General features: G+C 40.5%; 1 protein-coding gene across 18 annotated transcripts in view; it reads right to left on the bottom strand.

Moving 5' to 3' along the window:
- SYNE1 (spectrin repeat containing nuclear envelope protein 1) overlaps positions 1-26,223 on the bottom strand; it is a 613,834-nt gene that overhangs the window by 182,326 nt on the left and 405,285 nt on the right. For all 18 annotated transcript variants that reach the window (XM_073672712.1, XM_073672713.1, XM_073672718.1 and 15 more), the window contains 12 exons: positions 22,992-23,309; positions 22,592-22,744; positions 21,061-21,231; positions 20,104-20,430; positions 15,219-15,371; positions 12,114-12,281; positions 11,678-11,854; positions 10,582-10,728; positions 10,336-10,461; positions 9,927-10,103; positions 4,588-4,853; positions 929-3,089 (listed from right to left, as the gene is read on the bottom strand). In XM_073672712.1, coding sequence (XP_073528813.1) covers positions 929-3,089; positions 4,588-4,853; positions 9,927-10,103; positions 10,336-10,461; positions 10,582-10,728; positions 11,678-11,854; positions 12,114-12,281; positions 15,219-15,371; positions 20,104-20,430; positions 21,061-21,231; positions 22,592-22,744; positions 22,992-23,309 — 4,344 coding nt within the window. The remainder of the gene's footprint in view (positions 1-928; positions 3,090-4,587; positions 4,854-9,926; positions 10,104-10,335; positions 10,462-10,581; positions 10,729-11,677; positions 11,855-12,113; positions 12,282-15,218; positions 15,372-20,103; positions 20,431-21,060; positions 21,232-22,591; positions 22,745-22,991; positions 23,310-26,223) is intronic.

Genomic DNA, 26,223 nt, shown 5'->3' on the forward strand with positions numbered 1-26,223 from the left:
CATATGTCTGATTTTTTGTGGACCGAGTGTTCTGTACAAAATTGCAAAGACATGTCCAATATTGCTCCCTGTGACAGATAAAAATCAGCAATGTGAGTCTATGAGCCCGTGAAAAAAATTCAGACAGCACTTGGATACAATCTGAGAGCTGTCCGTTTTTCAAAGCCTTCTAGAGAAATTTTTATCTTTTGTTTCTTATCTGAGAAAAACCGATGGAACTAGATGCAAACTCTGATGAAAATCTGATCAAACTGGAAGTTACTAATGAAACTTGGACCTCTTCTTTCTTACATGAAAAAACGGACGTCTGAATGAGCCCTTAAAAAGGCTCTTGGGGGTACATGTTTTAAAGGACATTAACTAATTGTGCACTGATCAACATTTTTCAGAAAATTCAAAAACAAAACTCATAATTGAAGGTGTGATCATGTTTAATAAAATGATGACCAAAGGAGCAGTATAGCATTATGTGACACTTGGTTACATAAAAGAACTCACACAGTATTATGCAAAGGAATAGATATGTATATCCTATAAGTCTCATTATGCTGATTTGGCGCTCTCCAGAATAAGAAACTTCATCAGTGAATAGGAAACATGCTTCTTTTAAGGAAGCAGTGCCCAATTGTCTGTATGTTATGTATTGCAGTTCAACCATATTTGAATTGAATTGAATGGGCTTTAACAACAATATAAAACACAGTTCATGGACAAGAGTGGTACTGTTTCTGGATGAAAATGAGGTCCTTTACCTAATCCTAGACAACTGTTTAAATTCCCAAAGATCCACTTCTGTAGATAGTTTAGGGAACTTTGAATCTCCTCGACAGTTTTCCTTTAGTATTGTATTAGCATAGTATAGTGACATTTGTAGGATGACCAATAAGTATTACAGCATACATTACAAGACTCCAGTTTATATACAGACCTGTCTTACACTGATCACTTCATTGATTTCTCTGTCAAGTTCCGATAATTCAGATATGCTGTTGTCCAGATCGGCTGGGACCAACTCCTTTGCTTTAAGGTACTTTTGCTTTTCTCTGTTGCTCAGGGCATTCATCATCCTTAGACTGGATGCAATTTCCTCTTGTTGAATTTGCAACTTTCTGATTTCCTCCTGGACACTTTCAAGTTTCCCATCCAAAGCTAGGCGTTCACCCAGCTCTACCTTCTTCTGCCTAAGCCACTCCAAAGTACGACATATTTCAATATGAAAATCTATGCTCTGGATCAACCTATTTTCACATTCTCCCATCCTTTCCTTCATCACAACATGCCATGACCTCAGCTTTTCATCCCACTGTTGAATTTGAGCCTCTGCAGTTTCATAAACTGAAGGATCAAGCATTGGAGAAAGTTCTTCTAAATGTTCTGTAACTTGTCTGAGGAGGGAGCCTGCATTGTGAAGGTTGGCTGCCAATGTCCGATAGCTTTTAAGCTTGTCCTCAGCTGGAAGTGTTTCCTTGTTTACTTGTTCCAATTCCTTATTCAGGGTTTCAAATTTAATCTTTAGCTTTGAACAGAGGTCTTCATTTCTCCGATAGGCATCTTTAGTGTCTGCCAGTTGGCTAACTTTCTGTTCTATAGTTCTCTTTAACTTATGATACTGGCAAACAAGTTGCAACATTTCTTCAGGAAGCCATGGTTGCCCTGTGCTACGGAACAACTCCTTTTTCTGATTTAGTTCATTAACTGCTGTGCCAAGTGTCACAACTTCATTCAGAAGAGAAGCATAGTCCTGCTGAAGGGTCAATGCCTCCTCAGCTGAAAGGCTGGAAGGAACTCTGTTCATGAGTGAAAAGTGGTCTTCGAGTTCTTTTAGAGCCTTGCTTGTCAAATCAATTAAGGAACCATACTCCTTGCGGAGAAAGATTGCTTCTTGAACTTTAATGAGCTTTTCTTTCACCAAAGTAACAACAGAATTACATTGCTGTGGCAAATAATTGAGTTTCTCATCAAGGTAAGATCGTTCAACCTCATTTAATGAAGGCAAAATCTCCTGGCCATTTCTTTGCAGGGAAAGCAGAAGATTTTCATATTCAGGGGCCTGTTCAAGGATTTTCTGATACTTGGCCAGCTGAGAATATAACTCAGAATCATCACTCATAAGATTAACTTCTGGAAATGTTAAAACATCGGCTTGTTTTATCCAATGACAAGCTTTATCTAAATCTTCTTTAAAAAAGTTTCTTAAAACAAAACTTTTTTCAAGTTCGATGAGTCTTTGACCACATTTTTGCAAAGTGCTATCAAAACAGCTTTGTAGTTCTTGTAATTTACTTAAAACTTCACTTTTTTCTTGTTCCGTAGCTTCTTTCATTAACTCTCTGCCCTGGTTCCAGAGGCTGTTGATTTCACTCTGGCAAGTCTTCAAGCTAGCTTGGACATTTTTACATGTTCTGATTTGCTTACTTACATCATCTGGAAGCAAGCAAATGTGCTCCTGAAACATCACCTTCTTTTCATGGTGCTGAATTTGATTTAAGGCTTGATAAGCTGCCATCAAAAACTGTGCTCTTTCAGACAAAGCTTTGTTTAAGTGTCTCTTCCTTTGGTTCACCAAATCACTCAGACAGTCAACATGTTTCTGTGAATCTTCTAGTGCTTTCTGAAACTGTTGCCTCTCATTCAGTCCTAGATTAGCCATAATTTTATCTGCATCTTTAATGAGGTTTTTCAGCACCAATTGCTTGGTTTCCACTTCACTGCATATAGTCAGATGATCCATAAGTAAGTTCTGAGCAAGTTCAGGGGGTGGGCTTTGTTTCAAAGCTTCTGACATGCTAGGCTGCTGGTCTTCAGCCCACTCAGTTAATTCCTGTAACCTGGAATTAAGAAAACTTAATTCTTCCAAGGTTGTAGCACAGGTCACAATTTTTGATTTTACAAGGTCTTCTAACTGAGTCCAACGATGCTCAAAATGATTGGTTTGTTCCTTGACCAATTCCTTGTCATCTACATTTAAATGGTCAACTATCTTTTGCTTTTGTTCCTTGAGGTCCCCTAGAGCAAATTTTCTCTCTTGAAGAATTGATGCTAATGTTTTCAAAGCGTCAAGGTGTGCTGCTGTGCTTTCAGTATCGGATCTGTCAACATATAAAAGAAAGTTCAGTTACAGATCATTAATTCATAGAAGATCTACAGCATAAAATAAATGAGGCTAAGAGCCTAGAAGACTCCAATACAGCCACAACTCATGATAAAACTTTGTGTTGGCCTTCAAATCTCTTTAGACAATGTGCTATTTGATGGGCATTAAAGAAGTTGTCCACTACTTTTACATTGATGCCCTATCCACAGGATAGGGCATCAATGTATGATCGGCCGGGATCCCACACCCGGCAACCCCGCTAATCAACTGTTATCGGTGCAGGCGGTGGCAGCCACCGGCCGGAAGTGCTCACCTGTGGTGCTTGGCCGGCACCAATAACAGCTGATTGGCGGGGGTGCCGGGTGCGGGACGCCGGCCAATCATACATTGATGTCCTATACTGTGGATAGGGCATCAATGTCAAAGTAGTGAACAACCCCTTTAAAACAGGTGTCTCTAAAAGTACAGTCTGTGGACCCCATGTTCCCATGATGAGTATTTAGAGAGTTTTTGATGTTGGAAATTTTCTGCAGCATCTCTGCACCTATTAGCTACATTAAGTTACTTTCACTTTTTTACATGCGTTTTTATCATGTTTTTGACTCTAGAGGTATTTGACATTGAAAAAACTTTATGGATACAGTCATGTGTGGATTAAATTCCACAGCAGACACACAACAATAAATGTTTTTTTTTATCTCCAAATTTTCTACATTTTATGCAATTTTGTGGGAAAATCTTCACATAAAACTCAGCGTAACCACAAAAGAAATTGACATAATGTACAGTAGCATGAGATTTCAACAACTCCCATCTAATTTGCTGGAACTGTAAGATGAAGATGTTGAGTTTTTTGCACAGCAAAAACAGTGTCAAAAACTCACCAAAAACTCATTGTGGGACCTTAACCTTATATACACAAAAAAACAGTATATTAAAGAGCACACACAACCATAATGATGTTCCACCTTATCTGCCTTTTCCACTTTCTCCAATATATCAGTATTACAGGTTCTCTTCCTTCACAGACTGCACAGCTCTTCTGTCCTCAAAATGGCTGCTGATGGAGGAGCATGTGACCAGGCCTGTCCATGAGCCTCCTCCAATTGTAAAACATTGCTCATGGGAAATCTGTTTTTTTCCATCTTATTGGAGGAGGCCATAGACAGGTCTAGTTAACTTCCATTTTGAGACGGGAGAGCTGTGCAGTCTGTGAGGAAGGCTATACTAACAAAACAGAAGGAGAACCTGTAATACTGCCACAAAATCATGTCCCCAACACGTTTGTTAAAGTAAAGATGAAGTGGATGACCCTTTTAATGGAGGAACAGAAGACGACAACTGTTCTGAACATATTCAGGCATGAGGTTGCCACGTTCAGCCGTCATCCATTGGTTCAGATTGTGCAGAATGTAAAAATAAATAAAAATAATTACATAGATTTAAGATCAATATTCTTGGTGCGGTTATATAACCTGCAGACTGTGAATCACCTGGCTAAGTTGTCCCACTCGGTGGTAAGTTTTTCAAGAAACACATCGACTATGCTAAGGCGGTCCTGGTAGTCCCGTGTTCTCTGCAGATCTTCCTCCCGCTGCTGGAGCAGATTGTTTATTTGAAAGCAGAAGTCGAGCCAGCGGTTACTGAGCTGCCCAATGTCAGCATGTTCTGGGGACTCCTGGCCATTTGTCAGTTTGTTCACCTTCTCTGTAAAGCTGGTAATCTGATCTTGCTGTGACTGAAGTTTCTGACTAAATTCCTAGTGAAGAGAAGAAGAGAACAGTTATAGAAGAATTGCAGAACACTTATCTTATAGTCTTTACTAGCAATTACACAAATGAAACTTAACTTACCCTACCATCCATATAATAGACTACAACACTGGCAAAGAGAAAGTAAAACTCAAGGCAAAAGAAGGGAACCCAAATGGACGAAACAATTTAAAATGTCCCTCACAAAATGACGGGATGCAGACTAAAAGTCTAGGAATTGTATGTATAATGCATATATGGAAGAGGGCAAAAAAAGCATGAGAAGATAGATGCCAGCCTAATAACAGATGGCCCCTATTTATCTCTAGTAGTCAGATAGCTATCGTAATATATGCACAATATAGTAAGTCATTGGCTGAGCAGCATAGTGAATAATAGTAAGGAATGTTACCTTTAATAGTAAGGGTTTGCTGTAGCCAAGCAGGAGACCAGTTCCGCATCCCACCACCTCGACGCGCGTTTTGCTTTGCTTCTTCTGGGGGTGTGTCCCTACCTTCCTTATAATATGCAGAATCCTTGACTCACCTCCACAACTCCTGGAATAATCATACTGATCACACTACTCATAAGTGAGTAGTATTCAGCCCGGTCAAAAGAAAATACATTCCTAGTAAATAGGATCTATCATTTAGTATGTGATACAGTACAAATGGAAACCATGCTGCCATTGTGAATAGAGCTTAAAGGTAACATAAAGGAGATAGCTATCAGCTAAATGCTCAATCTCTCCTGACCTCTATGGACAAGTATATTCAACTGGGCCAGACACCCCTGCATATATTCTGTATGGGGAGAGAAGAATAAACCACTACCAGACACATCATATATAATCCTCTACCAAACACCTTTAGTATAATCTACAATAAGACACTTCTTACATAATCTTTGGTATAATGCAGACATCTCTGGCATAATCCACTACCAGATATCTTTGGCACAAACCATTAGCAGACACCTCTGGCGTAATCCACTGCCATAGACCACATGTATAATTCATTGGCAGACACATCTAGTATAAACTACCAGACACCTCTAGCATAAATCACTATCAGACACCACATGTATAATCCACTACCAGACACCTTTGTCGTAATCCACTACCAGACACCACTGGCTAATCTCCCAAAAGAATAAAATAAAAAAGGAGGCGTTTTATATTCAAAATGCCCAATCCTTTAATTGCCAGACATCATCTGATGTCCCCCATACTCTTTAGATGGAAATCACAGTTGACAGGCTTTACCCTAATGTACAGTACAGACCAAAAGTTTGGACACACCTTCTCATTTAAAGATTTTTCTGTATTTTCATGACTTTGAAAATTGTACATTAACACTGAAGGCATCAAAACTATGAATTAACACATGTGGAATTATATACTTAACAAAAAAGTGTGAAACAACTGAAAATATGTCTTATATTCTTGGTGCTTCACAGTAGCCACCTTTTGCTTTGATGACTGCTTTGCACACTCTTGGGATTCTCTTGATGAGCTTCAAGAGGTAGTCACTGGAAATGGTTTTCACTTCACAGGTGTGCCCTGTCAGGTTTAATAAGTGGGATTTCTTGCCTTATAAATGGGGTTGGGACCATCAGTTGTGTTGTGCAGAAGTCAGGTGGATACACAGCTGATAGTCCTACTGAATAGACTGTTCGAATTTGTATTATGGCAAGAAAAAAGCAGCTAAGTAAAGAAAAACGAGTGGCCATCATTACTTTAAGAAATAAAGGTCAGTCAGTCCGAAAAATTGGGCAAACTTTGAAAGTGTCCCCAAGTGCAGTTGCAAAAACCATCAAGCGCTACAAAGAAACTGGCTCACATGAGGAACGCTCCAGGAAAGGAAGACCAAGAGTCACCTCTGCTTCTGAGGATAAGTTTATCCAAGTCACCAGCCTCAGAAATCGCAGGTTAACAGCAGCTCAGATTAGAGACCAGGTCAATGGCATACAGAGTTCTAGCAGCAGACACATCTCTTCAACAACTGTTAAGAGGAGACTTTGTGCAGCAGGCCTTCATGGTAAGATAGCTGCTAGGAAACCACTGCTAAGGACAGGCAACAAGCAGAAGAGACTTGTTTGGGCTAAAGAACACAAGGAATGGACATTAGACCAGGGGAAATCTGTGCTTTGGTCTGATGAGTCCAAATTTGAGATCTTTGGTTCCAACCACCGTGTATTTGTGCGATGCAGAAAAGGTGAACGGATGGACTCTACATGCCTGGTTCCCACCGTGAAGCATGGAGGAGGAGGTGTGATGGTGTGGGGGTGCTTTGCTGGTGACACTGTTGGGGATTTATTCAAAATTGAAGGCATGCTGAACCAGCATGGCTGCCACAGCATCTTGCAGCGGCATGCTATTCCATTCGATTTGCGTTTAGTTGGACCATCATTTATTTTTTCAACAGGACAATGACCCCAAACACACCTCCAGGCTGTGTAAAGGCTATTTAACCAAGAGGGAGAGTGATGGGGTGCTATGCCAGATGACCTGGCCTCCACAGTCACCAGACCTGAATCCAATCGAGATGGTTTGGGGTGAGCTGGACCGCAGAGTGAAGGCAAAAGGGCCAACAAGTGCTAAGCATCTCTGGGAACTCCTTCAAGATTGTTGGAAGACCATTTAGGGTGACTACCTCTTCAAGCTCATCAAGAGAATGCCAAGAGTGTGCAAAGCAGTCATCAAAGCAAAAGGTGGCTACTTTGAAGAACCTAGAATATAAGACATATTTTCAGTTGTTTCACACTTTTTTGTTAACTATATAATTCCACATGTATTAATTTATAGTTTTGATGCCTTCAGTGTGAATGTACAATTTTCACAGTCATGAAAATACAGAAAAATCTTTAAATGAGAAGGTGTGTCCAAACTTTTGGTCTGTACTGTATGTGCTTTAATGATGAATTGGAGTATTTAATCACTTGGCTATTATAATAAGTAGCTTGTTGTATGGTTAGTTTACACTGGTAAATTTAATATGAATATTTTCCATGCTTTGAACTTCTGAATACTCAGCTGAAGTTATTTTATACAGCAAAGCAATCCGCCATATTATTTCACCTCACATTTATAATATGTAGCATGTCCATTCATAAATCACGCTCCTTTTGCTTTGTACGTGTACTTATAGCTGGGCATCTGGTTTACAAAGAATAAATGTAATTTATATAAGGGTTAGTTGTGTATGATGGGAAGTGGAGCTGAGAGTCTTCCAGTCTATTGTCAGTCTACGATATATCATATATTATATTCATAGATGTGTTTACTAATTTATTTTGGAAACTTGAGAATCTGAGGTTTTCCCAGTTCCAAATGCCTAGTCTGTGTGTGTGATCAGCAGTCAACCATATGTTCTTACAGACTCCAAATACTGTAGAATGTACATTTCTGAATGTGTTACATCACTTTGTCAATATTATCCTCACAAGGCTACTAATGACACATTAATATAAAGCATAATACTTTATATATAACACTATATAGTGAGATTAGTGACCAGAAAGTTTAGCTGACGCAGTTTGGGAGGAGGTTGTTAACAGCTATGGTGACATTATAGTGGCAATTGTGACTAAAACTTTATGGGCACATTTGTGGCAGGCAGTGTTATGGGAGGCACCTTGTTACCACTGTTTGGGTCACTGTGACTGACTTTGATTGAGGGTATAGTCACTAACAACATGATAAACACGTTTTCGAATTGTTTAAAGGGGTTCTCCAAGAATCTAATAAAATGGCCCAATGTCAGGGTAGGTTGCAGTCTAAAGAAACACAGCTCCCGAGATCTTTGTCTCAACTGACAGAGGAGCAGTATTGTAAGCATATATAGCTCCATTAGCAGAAGAGATGGGCTGTGACAAGAGAAGAAATAAATCTTCTCCGTGGCTGACTGCACATGGAGAACTGAGGCTGGAGAAAAAATTCCTTTGTGCTCAGCCATCCAAGGAGATTTATGTCTATTGATGTCACAGCCCTTTTCCTCAACTCAAGGAGGTATGTGTGCGTACGATACAGCTCCTCTGTCAGTTGAGACAGTGTTTCATCTGAATTAAATGATGAGGGTTATTTTATTACATTCTTGGAGATCCACTTTAAAAGGGTTGTCCAGTAATTTTAAAAATATGTCAATGTGTTTTAATGATAAATAGAAGCTTCTTTCTAATTACCTCCTGGTGCTGTTTCTGCCTGTGAGCGGAGATTTCGGTGGCCGCTCACAGGCAGCACGTGAACGCCCGCTGACTTCACGTCAAGTGAGGCGTGACTCAGCACTGGGGTCCCCGCAATGGCTGCTGGGTTGTGGGCAGGGTTATTCCCCACGTCACACCCAGCATCCACCACGCGCTTTCCCAATGAATGGGGACAGGGAGAGCGTGCCGTGGATGCCGGGTGTGACATGCTGGGTAACCCCGCCCACAACCCAGCAGCCACCGGTGAAAAGTGGAAGAGGGACCCTCGGCTGCAGCCTGGACTTGTTGTGACGTCAGCGGATGTTAGAGCCGGCTGCAGCCGGGGGTCACGTACTGCCTGTGAGCGGCCACCAATAGAGCCGCTCAGGGGCAGAAACAGCACCAGGAGGTAATTAGAAAGAAGCTTCTATTTATCATTAAAACACATTGACATATTTTTAAAAGTACTGGACAACCCCTTTAAGCTTGATTCATGTTATTCAATCAGTTATTGGCATGGACCTCCCGCATTCCTCTATAAAGGGGTTATTTCCATCAGCACAGCCCACTTTTCTAAATTGTAGCAGACTACGCTATTGTGTCAAGATAAACATTAAAACATTGCCAGAAAAAAATGTCTATTGGAGTTCAAAATTTCCTCTTTCGTATTATGTTTGCCCCATTACAATTAATGGACACACTACGAGGCACATCTGAAATGTTTTTCTGGTATGCTGAATTAACCCCGTCAGAGTGCTCAATGTAGATCATTGTCCTAATGTGAATGTAGCTTAATACAGCATTCTGAGTAATATTCTTGGAGAGAATAACTAACTTATATAAAGATTATAATCTTTCAAGAATAAATGAACTATACAAAAGTGAACCCATCCTAGTACCTTCAGCTGAGAGACCATGTTCTGCGCTAGTTTGATCTCCAGTTCTGCTCGCCTTCTCTTCATGTTTTGCAGCTCCTGGCCGGCCTCCTGAAAATATATCTGAAGCTCAACCTTCATTTCTTTAACTTCTTCCCAGCCGTGAGCCAAATCCTGACACTGCATCATTCGCTGTTCAATCTAAGGAAAAGCACATTGTAAAACAATATTGTCTATTAATCTCCATACAGTGACTGGTCTGACACTTCCGGGAGATTGAGCTGGTGTCTCCCAATGGAGATTCCTGTGCAGCCTGAATGAATGGTCTTACAACATGTGATTAGCACGTTACTGTCAATTTGCATGCACTTATTATTGAGTTGTCATGGTGCACACATAATGCTACTGGTTATTGGAGTAGTGAAGTGCTTACTGTCTGCTTTGTTTGCTGAATGTTGATTGCTACATTCTTCACAGCGCCATCAGATAGGTCACAAGTCGTGCACAGGAGGTCCAAGTAGGTGTTGGCCTGCTCCTGCAGAGTCCGGTAATGTTTCACCTGTATAGCCAAGTACAAAGGCCGGTAATTAAACGATTTATATAATTTATATGGGGAAAGAATAGTATATTACTATTCAATATTTAGTAATATTAAATATTTTTTGAACTCCTCACATACCTGTTTTGTGGCCTCGGCCAGACTGAGTGGGGCTTTGGATTTTTGTTCTAACTCTTTCTGTACAGTGGAGTGCCAAGCTTGGCATTGCAGCAGCGTGTCTTGGTGACTAACATGCTTTTGCAGCTCATTCTCTAAACTTAAATACACCTGGAGGCGAAATGGGAAATATTACGTGTGCTGTAATTGGTAACTGGGGTAAAAAGCTAGAATGACAAGCGCAATAGGATCTTATCAGGGTAAAAATGGGGAGATTGTGTGCAATGGTGCTCACCTGGTATGGTTGTGTGACCACAACCACTGTAAAAGCTCAAGGCCGCTGAAGACCCACAGCTTGCAAAACATTCGAGAATGGAGTGAATGGGTTAAATCTGCGATGCCGGTAAACAGACGATGGATGAGGAAAAAGAAATCCAGGAATGCGTTTTATTGGTCTACGCATTTCGAAGTTCCTCACTGTAGTTTGTCCTGATGAAGAAGTATGGAACTTCGGAACAAGTAGACAAATAAACCACATTCCTGGATTTCTTTTTTCTTGTCCATCATCTATATACCAGCAGTGCAGATTTAACCTATTCACTCCATTCTCTGATGTCATTGGCAACTGGTTTGATTCAACATGGCCACGATCCATCAAGACCGGTGATTTTCTAGCTGGTCTTGATGAGGGTGCGTGCTGAAGTCAGACGCTCCTGATTCATCAAGACGTGCAGGCATTCGTATGCCGCCAGAAATCTCATTCCAGTCAAAGACTGGAGTGAGATTTCTGGGGTAGGAAATGCCATAGATCATCATGAATCAGACGAGCTATGGCATCCTGCGCCCGCCGCACCTGTACTTTAGCAAAGATGGGAAAAACTGCCATGAAAACAGCAAAAGTGGCAAATTTTGAGTGCAACACCGAGTTGTGCTTACAATTTGCGACTTTTCAAATCTTTTATGCTAGAACTCTAGCATGAAAACTTTGATGAATCAGGCCCTACCTCCCACTAGTATCATGATTTCCTTTTACAACACCAGGGCACTATAATGTATGAATATATTTCCATCTTTATTTTTTACAAAAGTAGCACTTTGATATGGCTGTGTTGTATCTTACCCTTTGGACAGTACTACAAATGGCTGAGTAGCTGTCTCTTGTTCCTTGTAAATGTGCTTGGACGGTTTGCTTGAACTTTGCTTGTAGATGTTCTGCGCAGTGAAGAACCAGATTTTCTCCCTTTAGTTTTAGACTACTCAAGCGCTCTTCAAAGCCAGCAATATCCTCCATCATAGCCTGCAGAGTGATGAGTTATTGTCAGAACATTCATATCAGGTCATCACTTGTATGTGCAGTACTTTACAGGGATAGTATATACAAGAAATCGCTGGCCTATGGTATGGTCACATGTACAGCCTGCTTTCTGCAGGATGGCAGCCTCTGAAAATAAAGTTGTTAATAGGGTCTGGGTCACTTGTCCAAAATTAATGGAAAAAATGATGTTATCTGATTTTAGAGGAAAAGATCTTTCAGACATGGCACTAAGAAATGATACCTTGTGATTAGCGAGCTGCTGAGTGATTGTCTCTAAATTACTGCTGTCCATGAGGTCAGGGGTTACCAGTCTGCTGGACATCTGAAGAAGCCACTTCTCCACCTCCTGCAGCTCACTGTTATAGCATTCATGCTCCTTCACTTTCTCCTCCAGTTCCGCAACAGTCATCTATATAATACAACACAATGGTGTCAGCAAATGTACAGATACAACGTATGCTGGGAGCTGTGTGTATGACTGTATATGTGCTGTCCGGATTACAGTGCAATTTATAGTATATTAATATTGCTAGAAATCATCATACAACCCCGCCCGTACTCATCTGTCCACATATGAAAGGCTATTTATGGTTTTCACTTATATACTGATACAGTGTGTCGATTTCATTCATAGTGAACCTTAGACCTCATTCAGACGGCAGTGATTTTTCTGGTAAGCAAAATCTGGTTCGACTCTCATCAGTGTTTTTGATCGGATTTTCATCACTGTTTGGTGAGTGTGTCAGTTTTTACCATCTGTGTTTCTTCAGTGATTTTTGCTATGTAATCTGAAGACAGCATGAGGTAGGGGTTAAAAAACTGATCTCAGCAATATCTCTCTTATCAAGCTCTGAGGTTCTGTTTGCTTACGCTGATGGTTTCAGTACCAGTAGCTCACCATTGCTGGGCCACAGCAGTGCTGCATGCTAGTCCGCCACGCCCCCTCCTGTGATAGGCAGCTCACTGTCTATGGCCCCCTTCACATGTCCATTTTTTTTGCTCCGTAAGGGGTCAGTTTTTTAAAGACCGCAAATATGGACACACGCACACCCATTGTATTCAATGATGGTGTGCATGTCAGGTTTTTCACACGGAAAGTGTGTATGTGTGAAAAACCCGCAGACATGTTCTTTTTTTCCGGCAGCACAGAGGAAATGCGTGCTACACATATGCACACTGATGACACACGGTTATCGTGTTACTGTGAAAACTGCCGGCTGTGACCTGCGGTAACCTTAATAACGTCAACCCTCATCACTGCAGCCAGGTTCTCAAGCTACTCTGTGTGTTCCGGCTGGCGTGGTGAGTGGTCACATTACTGATGACACGCTCATCACAGCCTCCGGATGTAGCAGAGTCGGGGATCGTCATGGGACCTCCTTATTATGGATTTACAGCAGACTCCTGTGGATTACTATTTTTTTGTAATAAATGGGGAAAAGAGGGTAATTGTCGGGAGTGCTTTTTACAATTTAAAGGTTTTTCTGTGTGTGTGTGCTTATTTATTTTGACTATAGGGTTAGTAATGGGGCGTCTGACTGACACCTCTCTTTTACTAACCCCTGGGCTTGATATCAGTGGACATTACACAGCTGATACCAACCCCAAAATCATTACCCCGATAGTCAACGCACGAGGGCAATCGGGAAGAGCCGAGGCTATGTGCCAAAATTGGTGCTTCTAATGGATGCGGCATTCCTGGGGCAGCTTAGGGCTGGTGTTATTAGACTGAGAAGGGGCCAATATCCATGGCCCTTCCCAGTCTATTAATATCAACCCGCAGCTGTCGGCTTAGCCGTTGCTGGTTATTAAAAATAAGGGGGACCCCACTTCACTTTTTTTAGGGTCCCTCCTTTTTTACTAACCAGTAAAGTCTAAGCAGACAGCTGTGAGCTGATATTAATAAACTGAGAAGCTCCATGGATACTGGCCCCTTCCCAGACTAAGACCAGCTCACAGCAGTCTACTTTCCCTCAGCTGGTTATTAAAAATAGGGGGGACCCCAAGCCATTTTTTTCATTTATTTATTTATTTTTGTGCTAAATACAAGTACAGAAAACTATGTGCACAAATCACTGATTATATATCTCACTGACATATTTCTATCTTTCTATCTCTATCTTTGCACATCTAACACCTAAACATCTGTCATTTGTATTCTTCATTCTATTCCAGTACTTGTAACACTGAGGGTGCACACGGACGACATACGGATGGTACACGGATGATACACACATACACACGAACACAAACACATATACATATGTATGCCACACGGCTAGTGTCACACTGACACACAGATGGCACATGGACATGGACCACGTACCTCATCGGTACTGGTTTTCTCGTGCCGGAATCACTAGGACGTGTGAAGGGGCCCTTTGGACTTTGTACATGGAGAGCCTGTTGTGGGCTGGGTTAGCTTCATCAGCTCTGCTTCATTCTAAATCTAAAAATGCTGTGTCTGGATGGATGCATCTGGTAAACTAAGTGATAAATCATTGGATTCAGCTTCTCTTTGCCTACATCAGGCTGCTGTCAGATTAGGTAGCAAAAACTTGCTGACAGATTCCATTTACTATTATGATCCTGACAACACCAAGTACAGAATATACATGTAGGTTTAAAAGAAACCTGACTGGAGGTTTCTGCCACTTGAACCACTGAGAGGGCACTACTCCTCATGCCCATTTTTCAGACATTGGGCAGAATTCATCATGCATTTCAGCCAGTTTTTGCTGTGAATACCTCTCAACTAGTGAATTTTTGATGTGTAACAAATTCAACAAACAATAGCTTTCTGATTTTTACATCAATGTGCTTTTTTCAGATGTTTTAGACAGGTTCATGAAATGGAACTTTTTTTAAAAAGTCACAAATTTGGCACAACTCTACTTTAGTCCTTCCTTCTCCCACCCGGAGTGATTTTATTTACGCCAGTTATTTTGACTAACTTTTTTAATTATTTTTTAAAAAGGTGCGATTTTTCCTGTTAAAGAGTTGCTATGCTAGTTAAAGATAAAAAAGAAAGACAATTTAGGGCTTTGCGCCAAATTCATGAATCATTCTGAGGAATTTGGTGGAAAAAATGTCAGCGAAAAGCACAAGTCAAAAAAGAAAAGTGTCTAAAAAAATACAAATGATGAATTGGGCCATAAGTTTTCTTTCAATCGCAGCAGCGTTTCAGAATAAAACATAGTGTAATAAGGGAACCAGTCTGCATTTTTTGTTGCTTGTGGGTCGTACAGCATGTACCGTGTCTCCTAACACCATCAATTTAGCAGGCACGAGGACAATTTTTTATGAATTAATATTTTGAATTGAATATAGTATATATGTACTTTACCTTGGCCAGATTGCAGAGCCCTTGATAATCCTTCTGCAATTTGTGGATTTTTTCCCCCACAAAAGCATTGTGAGTTATTCCGAGCAGGGCTTCACCTTTTTCAATCACAACTTTGATGGATGGCTCACGTGAAAGGACAGTCTGCTGGATGGTCTATTCACACAAACAAAATGACGTGATCATCATGCTCTGCCACATACAGGCTATTTTCATGTGCTAAGAGCCGTAGTTATGTAGCAGTTGGAGGGTACCTGATTGAGGACCACCAATTGACACAATGATATGTATACCTTAATGCTCATGCTTTAAGATAATAATAAATTATCTAATAACAGAATCCATTTTTCATTGAAAATCAGACCAAGTGAGATCCATAACAGATGAGGTTGTACAATATTGATCTTTCCTGAATGGTCATGTTCACTAAGCACGGAGCACAGGAAAATTAGCAAAGGCAGAAGAGCATTTGAAAATTTCCTTAAAGTGAACCTGACACCATGAAATCACAGCCCAATCTGCAGGCAACATAGCATACTGAACAAAAATATAAACGCAACAATTTTATTTTTGCTCCCATTTTTCATGAGCTGAACTCCAAGATCTAAGACTTTTCCTACGTACACAAATGGCCTTTCTCTATCAAATATTATTCACAAATGTGTCTCGATCTGTGTTAGCGAGCTCTTCTCCTTTGCTGGTATAATCCATCCACCTCACAGATGTGGCAGATCCAGATGCTGATTAGACACATGATTATTGCACAGCTGTACCTTATGCTGGTCACAATAAAAGGACACTGTAACATGTGCAGTTTTACAGTATTGGGGGTCAGAAAATCAGCTAGTGCCATTTGCCTCACACAGTGCAACACATTTTGTTCACATACAGTGGTGGCCAAAAGTATTGGCACCCCTGCAATTCTGTCAGATAATACTCAGTTTCTTCCTGAAAATGATTGCAATCACAAATTTTTGGTATTATTATCTTCATTCAATTTGTCTTCAATGAAAAAACACAAAAAGAATTGTCCTAAAGCCAAATTGGATATAATTCCACACCAAACCTAAAAAAGGGGGTGGACAAAAGTATTGGCACTGTTTGAAAAATCATGTGATGCTTCTCTAATTTGTGTAATTAACAGCACCTGTAACTTACCTGTGGCACCTAACAGGTGTTGGCAATAACTAAATCACACTTGCAGCCAGTTAACATGAATTAAAGTTGACTCAACCTCTGTCCTGTGTCCTTGTGTGTACCACATTGAGCATGGAGAAAAGAAAGATGACCAAAGAACTGACTGAGGACTTGAGAAACCAAATTGTGAGGAAGCATGAGCAATCTCAAGGCTACAAGTCCATCTCCAAAGACCCGAATGTTCCTGTGTCTTCCGTGCGCAGTGTCATCAAGAAGTTTAAAGCCCATGGCACTGTGGCTAACCTCCCTAGATGTGGACGGAAAAGAAAAACTGACGAGAGATTTCAACGCAAGATTGTGCGGATGGTGGATAAAGAACCTCGACTAACATCCAAACAAGTTCAAGCTGCCCTGCAGTTCGAGGGTACAACAGTGTCAACCCGTACTATCCGTCGGTGTCTGAATGAAAAGGGACTGTATGGTAGGATACCCAGGAAGACCCCACTTCTTACCCCGAAACATAAAAAAGCCAGGCTGGAGTTTGCCAAAACTTACCTGAGAAAGCCTAAAAAGTTTTGGAAGAATGTTCTCTGGTCAGATGAGACAAAAGTAGAGCTTTTTGTGAAAAAGCATCAACATAGAGTGTACAGGAAAAAAAAGAGGCATTCAAAGAAAAGAACACGGTCCCTAAAGTCAAACATGGCGGAGGTTCCCTGATGTTTTGGGGTTGCTTTGCTGCCTCTGGCACTGGGCTGCTTGACCGTGTGCATGGAATTATGAAGTCTGAAGACTACCAACAAATTTTGCAGCATAATGTAGGGCCCAGTGTGAGAAAGCTGGGTCTCCCTCAGAGGTCATGGGTCTTCCAGCAGGACAATGACCCAAAACACACTTCCAAAAGCACTATAAAATGGTTTGAGAGAAAGCACTGGAGACTTCTAAGGTGGCCAGCAATGAGTCCAGACCTGAATCCCATAGAACACCTGTGGAGAGATCTCAAAATGGCAGTTTGGAGAAGGCACCCTTCAAATATCAGGGACCTGGAGCAATTTGCCAAAGAAGAATGGTCTACAATTCCAGCAGAGCATTGTAAGAAACTCATTGATGCTTTCCGGAAGCGGTTGTTCGCAGTTATTTTGGCTAAAGGTTGTGCAACCAAGTATTAGGCTGAGGGTGCCAATACTTTTGTCTGGCCCATTTTTGGAGTTTTGTGTGAAATGATCAATGATTTGATTTTTGCTTCATTCTCTTTTGTGTTTTTTCCTTGCAAGCAAATTAAATGAAGAGAATAATACATAAGAATTTGTGATTGCAATCATTTTCAGGAAGAAACTGAGTATTATCTGACAGAATTGCAGGGGTGCCAATACTTTTGGCCACCACTGTAGTTGATCAGGTTGCTGATTGTGGCCTGTGGAATATTGGTCCGCTCCTCTTCAATGGCTGTGTGAAGTTCTTGGATATTTGCAGGAACTTGAACACGCTGTCGAATATGCTGATCCAGAGCATCCCAAACATGATATAAAGTTTTGTGAGAAAATATTTAGTATTACCTGTGATTTAATCATTTAAATCATTTCTAGGATTTCCTGTTCAGTAGCAGGACAGCTTTCTTTGTATAAAGTGCATACAGAGATACAGCTCTGGCAAAAATTAAGAGACCACTGCACAGTTTTCTAAAAATCCCCATCTCTACATGTCTGACAGCCATTCCATTCCAGTGTCAGTTGAAGTCCAACCAAAGTCCACCTCATTCTACTTAATGTGCTTCTGATTAGGTGATCACCTGAACCAAATCTTATGTAATGAGGGAAAGTATAAAAAACACTGCTGTGGTCTTCACAATCCTCTTGCAATAGGACAAGCTGGATGGCAAAACAAGTGCTAGGAATAGCCCAAAAGTAATTTGAGTGAAAAAATAACTTTTAACCATGCCAAAGGTGTTGAAAATAAAAGTCTTAAGTGAGGAAAACAAGGGCTCAATTCTGGCTTTACTAGCAGAGGGATACAGTGAGCGTCATGTTGCCTCCATCCTTAAATTTCAAAGACGGCAGTCCATTACAACAAGGTCAAGCAGCAGACATTGGGGACAACAAAGCTACAGACCGGCAGAGGGCGAAGGCGACTCTCCACTGACTGGGATGACCGTCATCTTATTCGAATGTCAATCAGCAACTGCAGGATGACATCAAGTGACCTACAAAAGGAATGGCAAATGGCAGCTGGGGTGAAGTGCACGGCAAGAACAGTTCGTAACAGGCTCCTAGAGGCAGGCCTCAAGTCATGTAAAGCTAGAAAAAAGCCTTTCATCAATGAGAAGCAAAGGAGAGCCATGCTGAAGTTTGCCAAAGACCATAAGGATTGGACCATAGAGGACTGGAGTAAGGTAATCTTCTCTGATGAGTCTAATTTTCAGCTTTGCCCAACACCTGGTCGTCTTATGGTTAGACGGATACCTGGAGAGGCATACAAGCCACAGTGTCTTGCACCCACTGTGGTGGAGGATCGGTAATGATCTGGGATTGCTTCAGCAAGGCTGGAATTGGGCAGGTTAATCTTTGCGAAGGACATATGAATCAAGCCGTATACAAGGTTATCGTTGAAAAACACTTGCTTCCTTCTGCTCAGGAAATGTTCCCCAACTCTGAGGACTGTTTTTTCCAGCAGGACAATGCCCCATGCCACACAGCTAGGTCAATTAATGTGTGGATGAAAGAGCACCATATCAAGACCCTGTCATGGCCAGCCCAATCTCCAGACCTGAACCCCACTGAAAACCTCTGGAATGTAATTAAGAGGAAGATGGATAGTCCCAAGCCATCAAACAAAGAAGAACTGCTTAAATGTTTGTGCCAGGAGTGGCATAAGGTCACTCAAAAGCAGTGTGAAAGACTGGTGGAAAGCAGCCAAGACGCATGAAAGCTGTGATTAAAAATCATGGTTATTCCACCAAATATTGATGTCTGAACTCTTCCTGAATTAAATCTTGAGTATTGTTGTTTCTAAATGAATAAGAACTTGTTTTCTTTGCATTATTTGTGGTCTGAAAGCACTGTTTCTTTTTTATTATTTTGGCGATTTCTCATTTGCTACAAATACATTTTTAGCTTTCGGAGACATGTTGTCAGTAGTTTATAGAATAAAACAACAATGTACATTTCACTCAAAAATATACCTAAAAAAGAAAAAAATCAGAGAAAATGAAAATTTTGCAGTGGTCTCTTAATTTTTGCCAGAGCTGTAGGTGTCAATCACTGATAGGACCACATACTGACCAGGAAATCCCTGAAACGTCACAGATTTATATATTTAAATCACAGGATATACTAAAACTTTTCTCACAAAACTATATGTCAATCTGCTCTGCTCCCCCTGCTCTATAACATGGTGCCTGCTCTATAGCAAGGTGCCTGCATTTTCATGGTGACAGGGTTCTTTAAATGAGCACATAAACTATGAAATAGTTTTGGACGCATTCCAGCTCCTATTTAGTAGTGCTGATCTGTGCAAGTCCTGGACTGGAAACCCCCAAGACTACAAAAATGATGAGCTTAAACCCGAGAGCAAGCAGAGGGTTGTAGAGGATAGAAAGACTATGGACTTCTCCTGCATAAGCTTAAGCGGAACAGATTTGCAGACCGCCATGTTCAACACTGCTAAAAGGGGCTTTAGTGTATCAAATGATTAGTTATTCTTTAAATCTAAGACACCTACAATTTCAGAAACCTTCCTAAAAAATGCACTAGTTCACCTTATACTTGGCTAGCTGCGCCTTCTTCTCGTAGAGCTCAGTTTTGGGTTCCACATCAGCTTGCAGGATGTTCTGATACTCTGTCAGCCACTGAACTTGTACACTGAACTTGTCAGAGAATTCCTTCTCGTGATGAAGACCCTTTTCCAATGCTGTATGCTCCTTTCTAACTGCGCTTGCAAGCTCCTCCAATCTTTTCACATGGTTGTGTATATCCTTCTCCAACTGGTCGGCTTCATCTCCTGCCAAGTACTTAAGAACGCGGTCACCTTTTTCCCGGAGAGCTTTCAGCAGTCTGTGACCTAAATCCATATCACCTAATAAAGACTATCGAGAGAAAAGAGAAAATATCAAGATTACAAAGCTAATATATAGCAAAAAGATTTTCAGGACCCTGGTGCAGCAGCCAAATCTGTAGTCTGAGTTTGGTGGATCAGAGGCCTGCAAACTTCCTTCCACCTGCAGCATCCCTGGAGTTTCTTCCAATTAGTAGGCCCACCATGTGTCATCATTGCTGCATGACTCATGCCGGATGTCATGCTATACCTGCTTCTCAGGTTGGAGGAGGGTTGCAGGACCAGGGTCTAGCAGAATATTTTTGCTCAACTCTCATATATATTTAGCCAGAGTTGAAACAGAGCTATAATTGAGGCCATATACATTAGATGGAAATAGGCTTTCAGCTTAATGAGTGTTGAACAATCGTCTGTTGAACGATTGCTTTGCCAATGCGGCCAGGGACATCTCAGTTGATATTGGTCATTACAGACATTCAACCTGGCCATACATTTTCAAAAACACTGGCAATGAATGAAAATATTTTTATGGGATGTTTCTTCCAAGGAAAGATTGTTCATAAATGAAAAATTATTCAGAAGAACAAAAAATCATTCCAACATGACAGTCTTCTTTCCCAAAGACTGTTTCTGTGTCAGACATTTTAAAAGTGGCATTTACCTCAAGCTTCTTCATTTTTCTCTCCAGTGCTGTTTTATCCACAGCTCCGATATCTGATGTGACACTTTTGAAGGTCTGTAGAGCATCAGTAAACCAGTCTGTATAATATTTATTGGCAACATCAGCCTCCTTTATATTCCTAATTTCTTCTTCGAGGAATTGGATTTGCTCCTGAAAGAGGAAGACAAAAAAAAAATTACAGAAAAAATTACTGCTACATTCAGATTATCTCTATACACATTCATATATTTAGAAGGGTTGTCTGGGCAGCTATTAAAGGCATTTTCCCATGTACAAAGTACATTTTATTTAATAGATCTTGGAATAAAATGAAGTTTCACAATTGGATGTGTTAAAATAAAATGTTCCTGTGCTGAGATAATCTTATAAATGTGCCCCTGCTGTGTACTGTGTAATGGCTGTGTCCCACCATACAGGAAAGTGGTCTGAACAAAACAGCTGTGTTTATATTTTTAGGTAATTTATAGGATTTGAAGACCACTTCATTGAGAGTGGAAAACCGCTTTAAGGCTGCGTGCCCACTATGTGTTTTTCAAGCGTTTTTGACGCGGAATTTCCGCAGCAAAAACGGTTAAAAAATGTCTGGTAATACGTGACCCATGGTCCCCAATGATAATCCGCATGTGCTGTGCACATGCTGCGGAAATTTCCGCTGCGGATTATCATTGCGGAAAAATCCGCAGCATGTCCATTAATTTTGTGGACATGCAGAGTAATTGCCGCCATTGACTTGCATTGAATCGCTTAATATCCGCATGACTACATGTGCACATGCGGATATTAAGCGATTCAATATGCGGATGGTACCAGGGTCGGGAGAAGAGGAGACTCTCCTCCAGACCCGGGTACCATAGTACCTGTTAAAAAAAAGAATTTAAAATAAAAAATATACATTATACTCACCTTCCGATGTCCCCCCGATGTCCTCTGTGATGCGTCCTGGCTCCCCGGTGGCTCGCGATGGTGTAAAAGGACCTGCCATGACGTCATTTAGTCATGTGACAGGTCACGCGACCGCCGACATCAGCGGTCGCGCGACCTGTCACATGATGTCATGGAAGGTCCTTTTACACCACCACGAGCCGTACGAGAAACCGGACGCACAGGAGAGAAGACCGCGGGCCATCAGAAGGTGAGTATAATGTTTTTTTATTATTTACCATTTTTATTCTTTTTTTAACTATTAACTTGGTCACATTATATAAATCCATGCCGGTTGCATGGATTTATATAGTGTGACCAAGTTGTCAAGCAATTTTCCAAGTGATGCTAAAATCGCTTGGAAAAGAGCTTGATAACCCGCATGCAGAAATGCATGCAAAAATGCGGACAAACGCTTCTAGCTGGCAGGAAAAACGCATGTAAAATCCGCACGTGTTTTTCCTGCCAGGGAGATACAGAAAACATATGCAGCTTTCTGCATCGTGGGCACATAGCCTAACTATATTTCTAATTACATGAATCTGATTCAAAAGAACCTTGTAAAGAAAAACATAGTGAAGCATTTTACCAAAATATGGAGCCTGGTAGCCTGATAGCGAGACGTTAGCAGGGTGGCCATACTCCCAATTCTGCTGCTGCGGCCCTCCTCTAACATTTGCTGAGCCAACGTGCCAATCTCTTCAACTTCATCCTTGTAAACCATCACTTCCTCATGCCATTTCTAAAAGGGGGAACAAATTCAAAGTGACACAGTATTTAAATGATAAAAGATCAATATGGAAGACATACTACATTTCTGGACAACCTGCAAGTTCCATGAATAGAAGATGCATTATTAGTATGACCTGCATTTATTGTATGTTTGCAGCTCTGTTGCACTTACCATTACTATAGCGCTAACTGTCAAAGTTTTTTATTAGGGTAATCGACTGACCCCAGCTTTGTATGATTATGTATTATGATTATACCTTCATTTGTTCAAGCTGTATCTCCTTTGTTGCACGATCTGATTGACGGCCTGTTCTGATATTCACTTTTCCTTCCATAGAGCTCAACCATTCATCTGTCTTCTGGAACTTCTTCTCCATCAGCTTTAGCTTACTGAGGGAGGCATTCATCTGGCTCCGGCCTTCGGTCAGCCTTTGCTGATAAACTTGCCAGTCATGTCTTAGGGATTCCAATTCTCTGTCTTCAGTGTGGGGAATGCCCCATGGTAGAACTTCTTCTCTTATGTGAAGGGCACTGTTCAATAATGCCTGTCCGTCTGCACAATGCATCTGAAGCTTCTATATAAAAAAAAAAAATTATATCATTTTTATCTTTTAGAGTTAAATGAAAATATTTATATTTGTATTACTTCCCTTCAGGTCATCATTTTAGGGATAAAGATGAATCCCTTAATATGTAATCTGAAAGCAGATTTTTGCTGTTATCTGAGGACAGCGTGAGGTGGGACTTAAAACACTAATTTCAAAGATGTGTCATTTATTAAACTGTGTGCTGTTGTTTACTTACACTGAAGGTTTTATCACTGATAACACTTTCTACATGTATAGTAATGCTAAGGATGACACTCCCCGTGTGTACTTAGAAGTAAACTACTTCATGAATCGAGGTCATGCCCAAGTGGTAAACAATAAGCGATGTTTACTTACTGGTAGCAGAGACAGGGCAGAACAGTATAGACAGGATTAGTGTCCCTAGGAAGAAGCTACTGGCGAAACATGCGTCGGGGTGAAGGGACTCTAATCCTGTCTATACTGTTCTGCCCTGTCTCTGCTACCAGTAAGTAAACATCGCTTATTGTTTACCACTTGGGCATGACCTCTATTCATGAAGTAGTTTACTTCTAAGTACACATGGGGAGTGTCATCCTTAGCATTACTAGTAGTGATGAGCGAGTATGTTCTGTTAACCCTTTCGCCGAGTATGCTCGGGCCGAGCTCCGAGTATTTACAGCTGCTCGGTGATATGTTTGAATCCCTCCTGTGTGCATGATTTGCAACTGTTTGACAGTTTTATTACATGTGAGGAATGTCTATTTCTTACACATTCCTCACATGTAATAAAGCTGTCAAACAGTTGCAAATCATGCACACGGGAGCGATTCAACCATATCACCGAGCAGCTGTAAATACTCGGAGCTCGGCCCGAGCATACTCGGACAGAACATACTCGCTCAACACTAATTACTAGGCATGTGTAAAGTGTTATCAAACACTTGGGTATTTCACTGTGGCCACTAATCCTGTGGACCGTTTGTAATATATCCATTTGCTAGGTATGTCAGTATAAACCACTTTCATGACAGTTTATTCTATTTATTATGAGATATTGACTGTTTCTAATTATTGTATTTAGTTTCATAGCTTTTTAGCTTACCTTTTTGACGTAATTGCACACTGCTATTTGGATGTTTTATTCTCCAAATTCCTAAATTACAGAATTTTTTCATGATTATAGTGGTTACATATATATGTGTTCAGGGTAAATTTATTGATTGCTATATGTGTCAACCTACTATTGTGGAGAGTTACTTCACTATTTTTTTCTGATTATATATTTTGTGCCCCTAAGGTAATGGTTGTATTTTGTGTACCAACTAGGATTTTCTAGCGACACCTTTTTGAGGCATTTCTTGTTTTAGTTGATTGATTTTATTATTAATGATAAAGATTGATGTAATAATTGCATAATTGTTACTGGAATAGGTGTTGAAATAATGTACATAAAGAGCCCGGTGTGGGCGGGGTTAGCTTTCTCAGCTCTGCTGCATTCTACATCTAAAAACTCTGATTGTGTCAGAACTGCTGCACCAGTAAGTGATACCTCATTTGATTCATGAACTCTGCCTACATCATGATGCTCTGAGATGAGGTAGCAAAAGCCTGCCGACAGATTCCCTTTAACAGTTTACGGAACAAAACGGAGGTTCCACAGGGTTAGCATTGGGCCTTTACTTTTTCCCATTTTTATTAATGACCTTATAGAGGGAATATAGAGTAGAATTTCAATATTTGCTGATCATACTAAACTCTGCAAGGTAATCAACAAAGAGGAGAATAGTTTAAGATTACAGAAGGAATTATGTAAGCCAGAGGAATGGGCTGAGAAATGGCAATTGAAGTTTAATATAAATAAACGTAAGTCTTTACAATTGGGCAGAAGAAATGAAAACATAATTATGTACTAAACAGAAGAACACAGGTAAAACTGTCACAGAAAAAGACTTTGGCAAATGGGTGGATGGTAAACTAAACTTTAGTGACTCGTACCAGGTAGCAGTTGCCAAGGCAAATAAAAGCATGAGATGCATTAAAAGAGGCAAAGATGCTGAGGACAAGAACATAGTTTTGAATCTATACAAGTCACAAGTGCAGCCACACTTAAAATACTGTCTATAATTTTGGGCTGCAGAGTATAAAAAGCACATAATTGAACTAGAGCGAATGCAGAGAAGAGTGATCAAGGTTATTAAGAGAATGGGTGAACTGGAATACCAAGAAAGACAAATTATCAAACTTGGGGTAATTCAGTTTGGAAAATCAAAGGCAATGCCAAATATATTACAATGCCAAATATACAGTTGAAACCAGAAGTTTACATACACTATATAAAAAGACACATATGCATGTTTTTCTCAATATCTGACATGAAATCAGAATAAACCTTTCCCGTTTTAGGACAAATAAGATTACCATAATTTTTAATATTTGCCAAATGCCAGAATAATGAGAGAGAGAGAATGTTTTAAGTCATTTTTATTACATATTGCAAAGTCAAAAGTTTACATACATTTCATTAGTATTTGGTACCATTGCCCTTAAACTGTATGACTTGGGTCAAACATTTTCTATATCCTTCCACAAGCTTCTCACAATAGTTGGTCGGAATCTGGGCCCACTCCTCCTGACAAAACTGCTGTAACTGATCCAGGTTTGTAGATCGCCTTGCTCACACCTGCATTTTCAGCTTTGCCCATAAATTTTCAATAGGATTGAGATAAGGGCTTTGTGATGGCCACTCCAAAACATTGACTTTGTTATCCTTAAGCTACTTTGTTACCATTTTGGCAGTATGCTTCGGGTCATTGTTCATTTGGAAGACCCATTTCCGCTCAAGCTTTAACTCCCTGGCTGATGTCTTGAGATGTTGCTTAAGTATTGCCACATAATCTTCTTTTCTCATGATGCCATCTAT

Source organism: Phyllobates terribilis, unplaced genomic scaffold (genome assembly GCF_046119375.1).
Source record: "Phyllobates terribilis strain yellow unplaced genomic scaffold, ASM4611937v1 Scaffold_3__8_contigs__length_932513732, whole genome shotgun sequence".
Classification (NCBI taxonomy): Eukaryota; Metazoa; Chordata; class Amphibia; order Anura; family Dendrobatidae; genus Phyllobates; species Phyllobates terribilis.